The 13606-nt window shown below is 40.6% G+C and overlaps 1 protein-coding gene across 2 annotated transcripts in view; it reads left to right on the top strand.

Moving 5' to 3' along the window:
- The window catches only part of tecpr2 (tectonin beta-propeller repeat containing 2), a 119562-nt gene extending 106228 nt beyond the window's left edge, over positions 1-13334 (top strand). For both annotated transcript variants that reach the window (XM_060829253.1, XM_060829252.1), the window contains 2 exons: positions 2280-2429; positions 10330-13334. In XM_060829253.1, the coding sequence (XP_060685236.1) occupies positions 2280-2429; positions 10330-10487 (308 nt within the window). In that variant the 3' untranslated portion in view covers positions 10488-13334. The remainder of the gene's footprint in view (positions 1-2279; positions 2430-10329) is intronic.
- Positions 13335-13606: the final 272 nt, after the last annotated feature.

Below are 13606 nucleotides of genomic sequence, written 5' to 3'. Positions count from 1 at the left end.
GTGGAGGAGCCACTGTTGGACTGGGGTGGACAAAGTTAAAAATCACACTACACCAGGTTACAGTCCAACAGGTTTTTTTGGAAGCACTAGCTTTTGGAGCGCTGCTCCTTCAACAGGTATCTGGAATAAACCTGTGGGACTATAACCTGGTGTTGTGACTTTTTAACCTTTTCCAACATGCCTAAATACTTTTTCAGAGAATTTGTCAAATTGTTGACAACGCCACTTCTCTTTCACCTCAATTTTTTTCTCAAGTATTTAAATTCAGCTGCCAAACCACTCACGAAGCTTGATACTATCAGTTCAAAGCAGCCCATTTCATAAACACCACAACTACCACCTTATACATTCACTCACACCACTACAAACATGCAGTTGCATCAGTGGGTAACACCTAGAAGACACTGTGCAGCAATTTAGCTTGGTTTGTTGAACAAGCCTATGTCTCTTCTGCCAGAAAGACGAGGAGCAGTAGTTTTAGGCTCACCGCCACATTCCCCTTCCAAGTCGCACACCATCCTCATTTAGAAATATGTTACCATTATCTTTCTGGTACCTGGTTAAAATGCTTGAATTCTCTCCTTAACATGACTGTGATGTACTTATACCACATGGCCTGCAGTAAGATGGCTCACCATCAACTTCTCAAAGGCAGTTATTTCTGGCGTTGAAGAATAAACAAAACGTTTATGATGATTTTACAATCTTAGTAACGATTTTCTGTCTGAAAAATTGGTATTTATGGCATCCTTCTGCTCTCCACTGTAAAATTGCCTCCTTCATCCAACCAACCAACCCAACCACCCCGTGGCTCAACACTTTAACTTCCTCTCCCACTCCACCAAGGACATGCATGTCCTTGGACTCCTCCATCGCCAGACCATAACAACACAACGGTTGGAGGAGGAGCGCCTCATCTTCCGCCTGGGAACCCTCCAACCACAAGGAATGAAATCAGATTTCTCCAGTTTCCTCATTTCCCCTCCCCCCACCTTGTCTCAGTCGAATCCCTTGAACTCAGCACTGCCTTCCTAACCTGCAATCTTCTTCCTGACCTCTCCGCCCCCACCCCACTCCGGCCTATCACCCTCACCATGACCTCCTTCCACCTATCACATCTCCATCGCCCCTCCCCCAAGTCCCTCCTCCCTACCTTTTATCTTAACCTGCTGGACACACTTTCCTCATTCCTGATGAAGGGCTTATGCCCGAAACGTCGAAATTCCTGTTCCTTGGATGCTGCCTGACCTGCTGTGCTTTTCCAGCAACACATTTTCAGCTCTGATACTCCAGCATCTGCAGACCTCACTTTCTCCTCCTTTCTCTGTTAGCTGATGTATCTCTGCCATAATTATTTTGCTTATTGTCTGCATCTTTTTTTTAAAAAACTTCTATTGTACATGACTATTGTACCAATTCTTTCTTATCTTCATGTTAGGAAGTTTAATGAATTCCTTCATTAAATGAATTTAGTACAAGAGTAAGGAGGTTGTGCTTGCAGAGTATAGTAAGAGTACATCTTAACACGGAATACTAAATATAGCATTGGATGAATGCAAATACATTGAAAATAGCACAGAGGAAGTAAACTAGACTAATGCCTAGGATGAGTGGATTATGAGAAAAGGTTGGAGAATTGAAATTCAGAGGAGTAGAAGGCTAGTTGATTGAAGCTTCTAAGAGAGATCCTGACAGGGCAGATATAGGCAAGATTCTTTTCATGGGAGAATATGGAATGTGGGGCCATCATTTGCAAAAGGTAATGTGCTCGCCATATAAGATAGATAGTGAGAATTCTTTCCTTAACAGGGGATCATGAGGCTTTAGAGCTCTCTTCCTCAAAAGGTGGTGGAAACAAGATCTATGAATAATTTTATGGCCAAAGTAGACAGATTCCTCATAAGTAAAGGGTGAGAGGTTATTAGAGTTAAGTGGGAATATGGAATAATCAGATTAGCCGTAATGTCATTGCATAGTGGAATAGGATCAAAAGGCTGAGTAGCTTATTTGTATGTTGATATCTTGCTAATCTCTTTTGTTTCATTTTCCCCTACTCTTTGTACTGATCCTCATTATACTTTCAGCTTCCCAAGTGACCCCCAACAATGGGTTTACCTGTATTTTCTTACCACAGCCAGGTTACTTCTTTGTTGAAGTAGTCATTGAATCATAGTATATTCTGGTAAATGACCTGTTTAAATACTAGAATATCATCAGAATATTTAGTATGATCCATGTTTTACAATCACTTCTATACAATAACTAGAACATTTTTGTAGGTTTACAGGCTAGTCAGTTAACTGTGAGCTATAGAACAGTGTGGGTACGTTGTTCTAATGGAGATATAGCACGTCGCTATGGAATAACTAACAAAAATCCTGCGGGCGATTATTGGAAAAAGATTCCTGGTAATGTGATTTGCTTGACAGGTAAGGAGATCACACATTTGTTTTCCTCCAATAAATATATATTATCTAATTTCTAGTTAAAGTTGCAAACGTTCATTAACCTTTTTTGCAATAGCCCCCTAAAATTATATTTATGAGATCATAATTTATTTTTAAAAACCTGCTATGTCTGTTGTAACCAAATCCGGATAATTCAAGTCGATTCTTTGAGACTAGCTTATGTTTTCTGGACCTAATGAGCTGTTCCTGTTTGTAGAAATATTTACAGAGACTGTATAACAATTGGAATAATAACCATAAAATCTGTCAAGATCAAATTCTGTGAATGCTGTTCCCACACAATCTTAAGTTGTAATGATGTAGATATTAAATTTTAATACATTGAATGACAGCTCGTGTATGCATTATGCACAGAAATACTGACACATTGTTATCGTTGGTGATAAAGTTCTGCTAAGAATTAAGCTGATCATCATTTTTGAAATGGCAGGGAAAATCCAAGCACGCTCAATGGTGGATGAGCCAATTGTCTGTCCATGCGCATCTGAACTTCCAGATTTAGAATAGGTTATATAATTCTTCACTGAGTTCTTATACATTGAAAGTGATGATTTCTGGCAGTAAAAGTCATCAAGCATTGCTTCAGAAGTTTCCATTATAATCACCCTCCTTGAGGCAGGAGAAACAGCCTGATATGATGGCATACTTTAATAGTTTATGGTGGCGTCTGGGCAGCTTTACTTCTGCAATTTACAGTCTGCAGTGGTGAATTTGTAATCTCATGTAAATTTGAAACTTTTATCTAGATTATCCACTTTTCTATTGTTTTCATTACCAATGGTCTTCTAATATCAAGCTTACCATCTTCCTGTCCCCTAGATATTAAATATTTTAGCTTTATTTCAGTTCTCACAGCCAAAAGTAATGCATTTTTTAAAAAACACCCAAACATCTGCACACTCAGCAGAGAATCATGTGAAAGCAATTTATAAGAGTTACATTCCTGTCTCCTGCTCTATTTCATTGGAATTGATTAGTTATTCCTGAAATCTGTGATTGTGCTGACTGAAATTTGATTCATCAGCAGTGATTAGGTTTGAATTCTGCAATCTCTTGGTTTGAATAATGCTGCATGTCAGCAAAGTTTATATATTCACTACCTTATCTGGTTTATTGCTGTTAGCATTGACCTTTACTTTACAAACATTTTACATGACGGGTGAATTAATTCATTGGCAATTGTATTACCTTGCAAAAATATTATTCAAACTAGAACATATTGATTTCTTTTTTAAAGTGTACCACAGACATTTGCCACAAGAAGAAAATGCCTTTGTGAGGATAAAATATCAGATTTTCTCCTTTTAAAGATGTTGTTATATAACCAGGAAAATCTCTTCTGAAGGAGTGGGCGATATAAGACCCTTTGGAATTACTCGTTCAAAGGTTCTTACCTTTTCTTTAGAAGCAATGTATTTTAAAAAAAAGGAAATTTCTTCATTTGAATATTACGACAAATACAAAACCAAACAATTCAAGCTAGTAGTAAAAGAACAAACCTGTTAATTACATAAATAGATCTCAACTAATAACTAAGCCAGAAAAGAAAAGTCTTAACAATAATAATGATAATAACCATAACACAGCTCAGCAAACCAAAGTAATAGCCCTCAATCATTGAGCACGTAAGTTTATACATATTCCTATGTTTGTAGTTCCTCACCTCTGGACACCAGATTCATTACCTAGAATTGCCATGGCTATATGAAAGCTGTTTTAATATGGCGGACAAATCTGCACCCAGGTAGTCCAAAAAGGGCTGCTATGTCTTATAGAAATTCTCAGTTTTATGGTGCACCGTACATGTAAGAAAGGCCGAGGATTTGTGCTCCACGACTAGCTTATGCCAGTCCGTCAGTCCCGGGAGGATTGTCCGACACCCACCCTTACAGAATGTTCTTTCTGGCACAAGAAGTGAGTTTACTGAATAGCCTTTTTTTTTGTGTGCATCTAATGAAAGTGAATTAACAAAGCCAAGAAAAGGAGACACCGGGTCCATCTCCACCTCTGTCCCCAAGTCCTTCTCTGTTTCACCTACCACAGTGCTCCAGTATACCCGCAGTCTGTGGCAGGACCAAAGACAATAAGTAAGCATGCTCATGCTCACTTTACATTTAGGACACATTGGTGATGCTCCCGCTTTAAATTTAGTGAGGCGGCCTGGGGCCAGATGGACCCAGTGGAGAATCTTCAATTGCAAGGCATAGGTCCTATTGCAAATTGAGATCCTTCATGTATTTTCCCAGATATTCTCCCAAATTTCAGAAGAGATCTCGACAATCAACTCCCTCTCCCATACCTTGCAGAGTCATTTGGCCTTGTCTGAGGGACCCTCTCCCAACAGATGATAAGCATTGCTAACAGATAATGTATCCTCAGCACTCAGCACCTCTTCTCCATTTTGGATCTCTAAGGATCAGTTAGAAGTGTGGTCTCTTTTTGTATGAAGTTTCTAATTTGAAAGAATCAAAAGAGGTCCTTACTGGGCAATTCATATTTCCAAGCCAGCTAGCCAAAGGACATAAATATGTCCCTTTCAAATAAATCACCAAGGCAAGACACGCCCTTAGCTGCACATAGGTTAAACCCAGAGAGCAACATCCCTGGCTGAAAGCCAGGCATACCAACTATGGGTGGCAAAAATGATGTTTTGGCAATATTGCCTTCACCTTGACTCATTGCCCTCCACGCCTTGACAATATTGATTACTGCAATTGACTGCAATTTAGTCAATTTAATTAGGAGCAGTTTGCAATACCAGATAGAAGAACTAGGCTGAAAATGTGTTGCTGGTTAAAGCACAGCAGGTTAGGCAGCATCCAAGGAACAGGAAATTCAACGTTTCAGGCATAAGCCCTTCATCAGGAATGAGGAGAGTGTGCCAGGCAGGCTAAGATAAAAGGTAGGGAGGAGGGACTTGGGGGAGGGGCGATGGAGATGTGATAGGTGGAAGGAGGTCAAGGTGAGGGTGATAGGCCGGAGTGGGGTGGGGGCAGAGAGGTCAGGAAGAAGATTGCAAGTTAGGAGGGCGGTGCTGAGTTGAGGGAACCGACTGAGACAAGGTGGGGGGGGAGGGGAAATGAGGAAACTGGAGAAATCTGAGTTCATCCCTTGTGGTTGGAGGGTTCTCAGGCGGAAGATGAGGTGCTCCTCCTCCAGCCGTCGTGTTGTTATGTTCTGCCGGTGGAGGAGTCCAAGGACCTGCATGTCCTCGGTGGAGTGGGAGGGAGAGTTAAAGTGTTGAGCCACGGGGTGGTTGGGTTGGTTGGTCCGGGCGACCCAGAGGTGTTCTCTGAAGCGTCCTGCAAGTAAGTGGCCCGTCTCCCCAATATAGAGGAGGCCACATCGGGTGCAGCGGAAGCAATAGATGATGTGTGTGGAGGTACAGGTGAACTTGTGGCGGATATGGGAGGATCCCTTGGAGCCTTGGAGGGAAGTGAGGGAGGAGGTGTGGGCACAAGTTTTACATTTCCTGCGGTTGCAGGGGAAGGTGCCGGGAGTGGAGGTTGGGTTGGTGGGGGGTGTGGACCTGACTAGGGAGTCACGAAGGGAGTGGTCTTTGCGGAACGCTGATAGGGGAGAGGAGGGAAATATATCCCTGGTGGTGGGGTCCGTTTGGAGGTGGCGGAAATGACGGCAGATGTTACGTTGTATACGGAGGTTGGTGGGGTGGTAGGTGAGAACCAATGGGGTTCTGTCTTGGTGGCGGTTGGAGGAGTGGGGCTCAAGGGCGGAGGAGTGGGAAGTGGAGGAGATGCGGTGGAGGGCATCGTCGATCACGTCTGGGGGGAATCTGCGGTCCTTGAAGAAGGAGGCCATCTGGGCTGTGCGGTGTTGGAACTGGTCCTCCTGGGAGCAGATGCGGCGGAGACGAAGGAATTGGGAATATGGGATGGCATTTTTACAGGGGGCAGGGTGGGAGGAGGTGTAGTCCAGGTAGCTGTGGGAGTCAGTCGGTTTATAGTAGATGTCTGTGTTGTCAGTCGGTTTATCCCCTCCCCCCACCTTGTCTCAGTCGGTTCCCTCAACTCAGCACCACCCTCCTAACCTGCAATCCTCTTCCTGACCTCTCTGCCCCCACCCCACTCCGGCCTATCACCCTCACCTTGACCTCCTTCCACCTATGACATCTCCATCACCCCTCCCCCAAGTCCCTCCTGCTGGACACACTTTCTTCATTCCTGATGAAGGGCTTTTGCCCGAAACGTCGAATTTCCTGTTCCTTGGGTGCTGCCTGACCTGCTGTGCTTTAACCAGCAACACATTTTCAGCTGTGATCTCCAGCATCTGCAGACCTCATTTTTTACCAGATAGAAGAACTAAACTAGCTGCTCAGTTTTCAAAATATTTGCTTAATAAAAAGCAGAGGAAGCATTCACATAGGATACAACAGACTGGGCAGAATGTTCATTTTAATGAGGGCCGTCCGACCTAACCAAGAGATTGGAGCGCCTCCCATCTACAAAGGTCCTGCTTGATTCTTTTGAATAAATGGGCAAAATTGGCTTTAAGTAGCCTATCAAAAATGGGAGTGACAAAAATACGTAAGTAGAGAAAGCCCTCCTGTGACCATCTGAAAGGGAATCGAGATCTGCCCTCAGAATCAGGCACTCTCGGGAGACTGCCCATAGACATGGCCTCTGGCTTTGCAAAATTGATATCATAACCCGAGAAGCCACCAAATAGATTGATGCATTGTATCAGGTGTGGCACTAAGACTGTTGGATTTGATCAGAAGACAAGGACGGCATCCGCATACAATGCAATCTGTGTGACTTTGTCTCTCTTAGTTGTGTCCTCCTCCCACCATCTCTGTGAGTCATTAAACATACTAAGCATCGCCCTGACAATATTCTTATAAGTTCCTTATAGAACTCTCTGGAGAACCCATCAGGACCCGGCGCCTTTCCATTCTGGAGCTGCCTCACTGCCTCCTGCATCTCTTGTCTGACAGTGGGGCATTGAGGAGAGACTTTTGTTCAGGGGTCACTCCCAAAAGGTTCACTTTCTTAAAAAAAAGACTCCATCCAAACCCGCCCACTCTACAGCTTTCAGATTGGTATAATTCAGACTAAAATTTCTGGAATGCTGCATTACTCCTTTAGAATCGTAAGTCAAATTTCCAGTGTCCTCTCTGATTGAGGTAATGGCTTGGGGTGCGGGGTGGGGGGGCGAGGGGGCACTCTTTTTCCCTAGCAAGATATGCCTCGGTTCTTACCCGGCTTATCCCTATGCTCAAACAGCCTTTGACTTGCAAATGTAAGCCCGCTGTTGGCTGTCCGTGTGAACATGGAGTTAAGCATAGACCGAAGCACCATGATCCTTTGCAGTTTAACCAGTGAGGGCCTGTCAAAATATGCCTTTTCAGCTACTTTCAGACGTGCCTCGAGCAAGCGCTGCTGCTCACTCACCATCGCTTCTGACTGGCCAAATAGAAAACAACCAACCCCCGAGCATAGGCTTTAGCTGTTTCCCAAAGGATGGATGCGCTACTGACTGAGCCAGAATTAATATCTAAAAAAGCCCTGAACTCAGTAGAAAATAATTCAAGAAACTTGCTATCCTTGAGAATGAAGGGGTCCAGTCACCAATGCTTGGAGCCTACTACCGCATCCTTACTCTTAACCATTAAATCAGAAATAGGGATATTGCCAATTGTACATGACACCACCGAGCCCAGATGCGCTGAGGGGGTCAGAAAAAGATCAATCCTGGCATTTATGTGGGTTTGAAAGGAACATGCTGTCCCTGGCATTAGGATGAAGGTGCCTCCAAACATCTACCAAACCCAGTCCAGCCCGTAGATCCCTTAATTGTTTATGTTGCAAAGAAGATATCGGCGGCAATCTGTGTACCGTAGGGATCGATGAGACAATTGAAATCCCCTCCTACGATGATATGTTGAGATGCAAGGTTGATCAGTCTCGAAGGTACATCTGTCAACAATTTAAGGGGGTGAGTGCGGGACTGTAAATATTTAAGATCCCATATTCTTCCCTATGTATCAAAGCTTTAAGGATTACAAGTCTCCCATGTATGTCTTTAATGCACTCTAATAACTTAAATGGGAGGTTCTTTCTAACTAAAATAGCCACCCCTCTACTGTTTGTATTGAAAGATGAAAAATAAACCCATTCTGTTGCAGCTTCAAATGCTCTGCATCATCCAAGTATGTTTCTTGTAATAAGGCAATGTTCACCCTCTCCCTTTTAAGGCTGGATAGTACCTTCTTCCTCTTGACAGATGAATGACTCTCCTTAATATTCCTTATAAACATCCTTAGCCATAACCTTCTATGGTATCATTTAGACTCCAGAGAGGAAGAACCCAATGTACAGATCGCTGAGTTTTATTGCAAAAGAATCCACAAAACCCAAAAACTACACAGACTAAAATAACTACACCCAACAAATCTGCAAAATTTATAAAAACTATATACAGCAAAAACAGAAAATTGCCAAAGGCACTGATTGGAGAAATATACCCCCCATTCAAAGGGAGTACGTACACATCCATAAACCTGCTAACCATCCCAACGTCCCCCTCAACTCCTATCAGCTAGGGCCGCTCCACATACACCAACCAACGGGTAGAGAAAAAACAAACACCCAAAAGCAAGGTTAGTACGATCTACAAGTAAACTAAAAATATGTCAACCATCCCTTAACATAACTTTGAGATTAAAGATAAATACGCTATCCATCCTGGACATCATTTCACGCAACGTATTACTAGAAAGGAGACTCCATCAAGTCCTTTTTAAAGAAGAGCAAGTCTTCTACAGCTGTATCCTCTACGCCTATTCACCCATTCAATGTAAGTCAACATGTCCACAAAGTTCTTCACCTTCTCTGGTGAGACAAACAAATATATGGATCCATTATGATTGATCCGAAGCATCGCTGAATATCTTAAAGAATACTGGATGTCAAACTCTCTCAATTTCCTCTTGACGCCATCGTAGGACTTTCTTTTTCAGACCACTGTCACCAAGAAGTCTTGAGAAAAACATGACCCTGGAGCTGCCACATACCAATGCCCTTGAATCCCTCCCCAGACTCTAGAGGCTTCCATGACCTTCTGCTTGTCTTTATAGCGATGGAACCTCGCCAGGACAGAGCGTGGGCACTTATTCGCACTTGGCTTTCGTGCCACGATCCGGTGGGCTCTTTCAATTGTTATCCTTCCCTTCTCAACCTCCAAACCGAGGAGCTCTGGGAACCACTTCTCGAAGAACTCCACCAGCCGTTCACCTTCTATCCCCTCTGGTATGCCAACAATGCGCAGGTTCCTTCTTCTGCCCCTGTTTTTGAGATTGTCTATCAGAACCAACAGACCTGTGCTTCTCGGGCTTCAGTCGGTTCTTGGAGGAGTCAATCTCTGCCTCTACCTCTGCAGTCTGGCACTCGAGCTCATCAGTCCTTTTTCCCAGGACTTGCAGCAGAGCAGATACAGGAGCTAGCTTCTCCCTGATTTTTTTTTCTGGATATGCATCCACAGGACTTCACAGGATTTAACCAGCTCCTGAACCAGGGTCTGGTGAGTAACCAAGCCTGCTGTTTCAGTGGGCTAGGCCATGGCCCCGACCCCAGGCCAGCTTCTTCCTTTCTTCGGTATTTCCAGCTGCAAGGACAAAGGTCGGTAGATTTTTTTTCAGGTTTCTAGCTCCTTCACTGTTTTTTTGGCTCACAGTAAAGTGTTTAGGATGGGCCCTGGCTCTGTTAGGTCAGTGCTGCAGCGCAGAAGTTCTTCCGTTAATACCAAATAAATTGTAATGTTTGTTACTGTTTTACAGTATTTGAGTTACTTCAATGATTGTTTTCAAGCTTTTTAATTATGTTGCTGTTCTACTTTCTCATAGTTACACCTCAAGATGACCTGTGGGCCATTAGCACTGGAGGCTCACTTCTTCAACGACTTACCAAGAATTTTAACCATACCGATGCACTAATTAATCCTAACCGTATTGCTCTTTTGGGTCAATCTGAGGACTTTGATGATGAGTGGGAGGTCATCTGAAAATGACAGAAATTGCAGCATTTCTTGGATCATATAATCAAGCCATGAATATTACCTTTTCTTTTATTCATTGTAGATTCTTAATCCCATTAGGGTTAACAATTGCATTCAGACAAATATTTTGCATAAATTTCTTTGCGGTTACAGTATAAATGAAGCAAATGCATCTTTTGTGACTCTGCTAGTATTAGAATGCAAACAGGTATATCATTCAGCAAAGAAGCTGAAAGATTTGAAATACTACCTTCTAACTGGGAGCTGTTGTCTGAGTATGCTTTAATGACAGAAAACTCCACTTGGATCGGTTTTCTGTTACCATTCACTTACCATGTCGCAATCCATATATCAATCTTTGAATGTAGATTTTGTGTAGAGGTTTGAGATACCCACGTAACGATTGTTTTGTTAATTAATGTAAACTGGACATTAAACGCATCAGGAACAAGAAACTTGCACAGCCAATAGCAATAAGAGCAGAAGATGGCTCATTTTATTGTTTAAGAAAGATTTGTGGCTATAGTTAGGTTATTGACGGTTTCTTTTTGTTAGCACCTTCCTGCTTCTGCTAGGAACAGAAATATTCTTGAATGAGTGATGTCACTGTTTACACACACCTATAAATGATCAAAAATACATGTATTTTTGGAATGGTGTTATTGGTGTTTTAACCATACTCAAAGCAACAAGGTGGCCAGCTTGAATGGTAAATGGCACCCATATTTAATTCCAAGGAAGTTGAGATTCAAACTTATCTTTAATTCCTATGGCTGAAGCAATCTCAGCTTAAAAAAAGCTTAAGAATAAAGCATTACATTTCATTATAGTATACAGTGATACTGAAACAGTTTTTGTTTAGTGTATTATTATTTAAGGTGCTTTTAACTGCCAGTTGTAGTCTGAAAGTCTTTGTTAATATGAATTGTAGGTGACTAATTAGAATATTACTAAAATATCCATCTATCTTAAAGCCTTGTGGATGCTAGTTTTACATAGATCAGAATTTATCAGTTGATTGTGCTACCTTTGGAAAAAAAAGCCTTACTAATATTGTGTTTACTGTAAATAGTAAATGTGCAAAACTATAATAGTAATTTGAAGTTCAATTGCTATTTAGCAATTTTTTTTATTCCCTTTAGAAGCTGACAAATTGGTCCTAACCAAATTATAACCAAATGTCATTAGTCATGCTTTTGTGTTGGAGAAAAGGACAATGTTTACACTTGCCAAATATATTAATCAGACTCTTGTATATAGATTACATACAGTTTGAGTCCATTCTGAGAGTTCCGTCTATTGAATTTTGCACTTTGAACTTTTCTCGAGGATACCTTGTGAAAATCAGATACTCCAGAACTTGTGGCAACTGTCAGTAACTGATTTTATTAATTGTACAATATATTGTGTTCCTATTAGGTTGAAATGATTACTAACTTTATTAGTTTAGATCCAGGAGTCCATGAATGACAATTAATTTTCTTCTGTGTAAACAACTGAAAATATGAAATATCTTAAAATGAAAATAAATCACCCAATGGAAGGTCATATATCTGACTAACAAAAATATATTTTTTAAGAAGATAACTAATTGCTAAAATTAGTTATTTGAATATTAGTAGCACATAGTTTATGTTTCACAATGTTATGCAGTCATTTTGTTGGTCTATCAACTTAAATTCTTTAATGTATTAATGAGATGATGCATTATGTAGAGATACACTGCAGTTCCAGCTAATGAGCTATAAAAATAAAGAAATGGGTGATGCAGTGGATTACCAGACAGTCCGGTCTACTGTCTTTGAATTCAATCCAAACAAATAATGTTGATTTTGTTTTTTAACCAGCCATAATGGTGCATCTTCAAATTAGCTTGTGTAGTGTCATCTCTGCTCATTGTGTTTACAGATCAGTAGCAAAAATCTGTATAATTGAGCAAAGTCTTCTGCATCATAAACCCAGAATATTCAGTGTGAGGAATAGAAATAATCATTTAATCCCATAGGAGGTGCTCTGTCCTACGAATAATATAGTTGATCATGAAGCTCAAGTGCTAGATGTGTAAGTGTTCTATTGAACAAACTGATTTTATTGTACAGAAAACAATATAAATGCAATGCAGAATGAGAGGTTTTGAATTGTTACTTTCCCCTCTCTAAATGTGATAGTGAAATTATTGTAAAAGTCTTGACAGATGTCAAGAAAATGGTTTGCAAATGTAAACAGCTATTAATTTGTTTAGGCCAGCAAAGTTTACCATTTTGTTTAAAAATATGAATGATTTATTTGCTTTTTTAGAAGTTGAATCTCTTAATAGAGTTTTCACTTATTGAATATATGCCTAATAATTGTTACCCTTAGGTATTTTAATTTTAAAATGTTTTAAAGCTGTTTAATAAAACATGCCTCTGTTGTAGTCCATTGAGTTGAATTCAATTCAGTGATTGTTATATCCTGTGATGAGTAGGATATTTGTTTGAGTAACTAACTTTAATATTTTCAAAGGAATGCATGCATATATGTGACATTGCAGCCTAGCTTGATTGTGGCCTTTTTGATGTCAATCAAAACTTTTACAGCCTGGAATAGATGCATTAAAGTGTAAATCATAGATTAATTGCACAGTACATTGAAAGACTGGCTGACTGAATGAATGAATTCACTGGAAAGAGCTCTAGTGATATTCACGTTGTACCAGAAGAATATTACATGCATGCTCCTGTGTTGTATATTTAACTATTTATGATAGGTTTCTAATGATACCTAACAACAAAACTTATTAAAAATGTTTATAGCGTTTTACATTATGCATCAAAGCTGGTACTATTGCTTAAACAATCCCTGTATATGAGTGCATACCCTTTCGCATAAATGAAATAAAGATACTAAACAAATATTTTCTATATACATATTTAATAATACTGTTAAAATGTATTGTTTTTGACTAGAAATAAATATATAGCTGTCAATGCATTTTTGCAGGAGTTAGCAAATCATGAGGTTGCATTCTGCCCATACAATTAAAACAGCAAGAGGATTATTAACTTCTAGAACATGTTACTGCAAGAATTCCTTGACCACCGTGTGCATTTTCTTAACGTCATGACAGAATTTCTTTAGCATGC

This window comes from Hemiscyllium ocellatum, chromosome 8 (assembly GCF_020745735.1).
Source record: "Hemiscyllium ocellatum isolate sHemOce1 chromosome 8, sHemOce1.pat.X.cur, whole genome shotgun sequence".
Taxonomy (NCBI): Eukaryota; Metazoa; Chordata; class Chondrichthyes; order Orectolobiformes; family Hemiscylliidae; genus Hemiscyllium; species Hemiscyllium ocellatum.
Note: the sequence above shows the minus strand (reverse complement) of the source record. Positions and strands in the feature narration are given on the sequence as shown.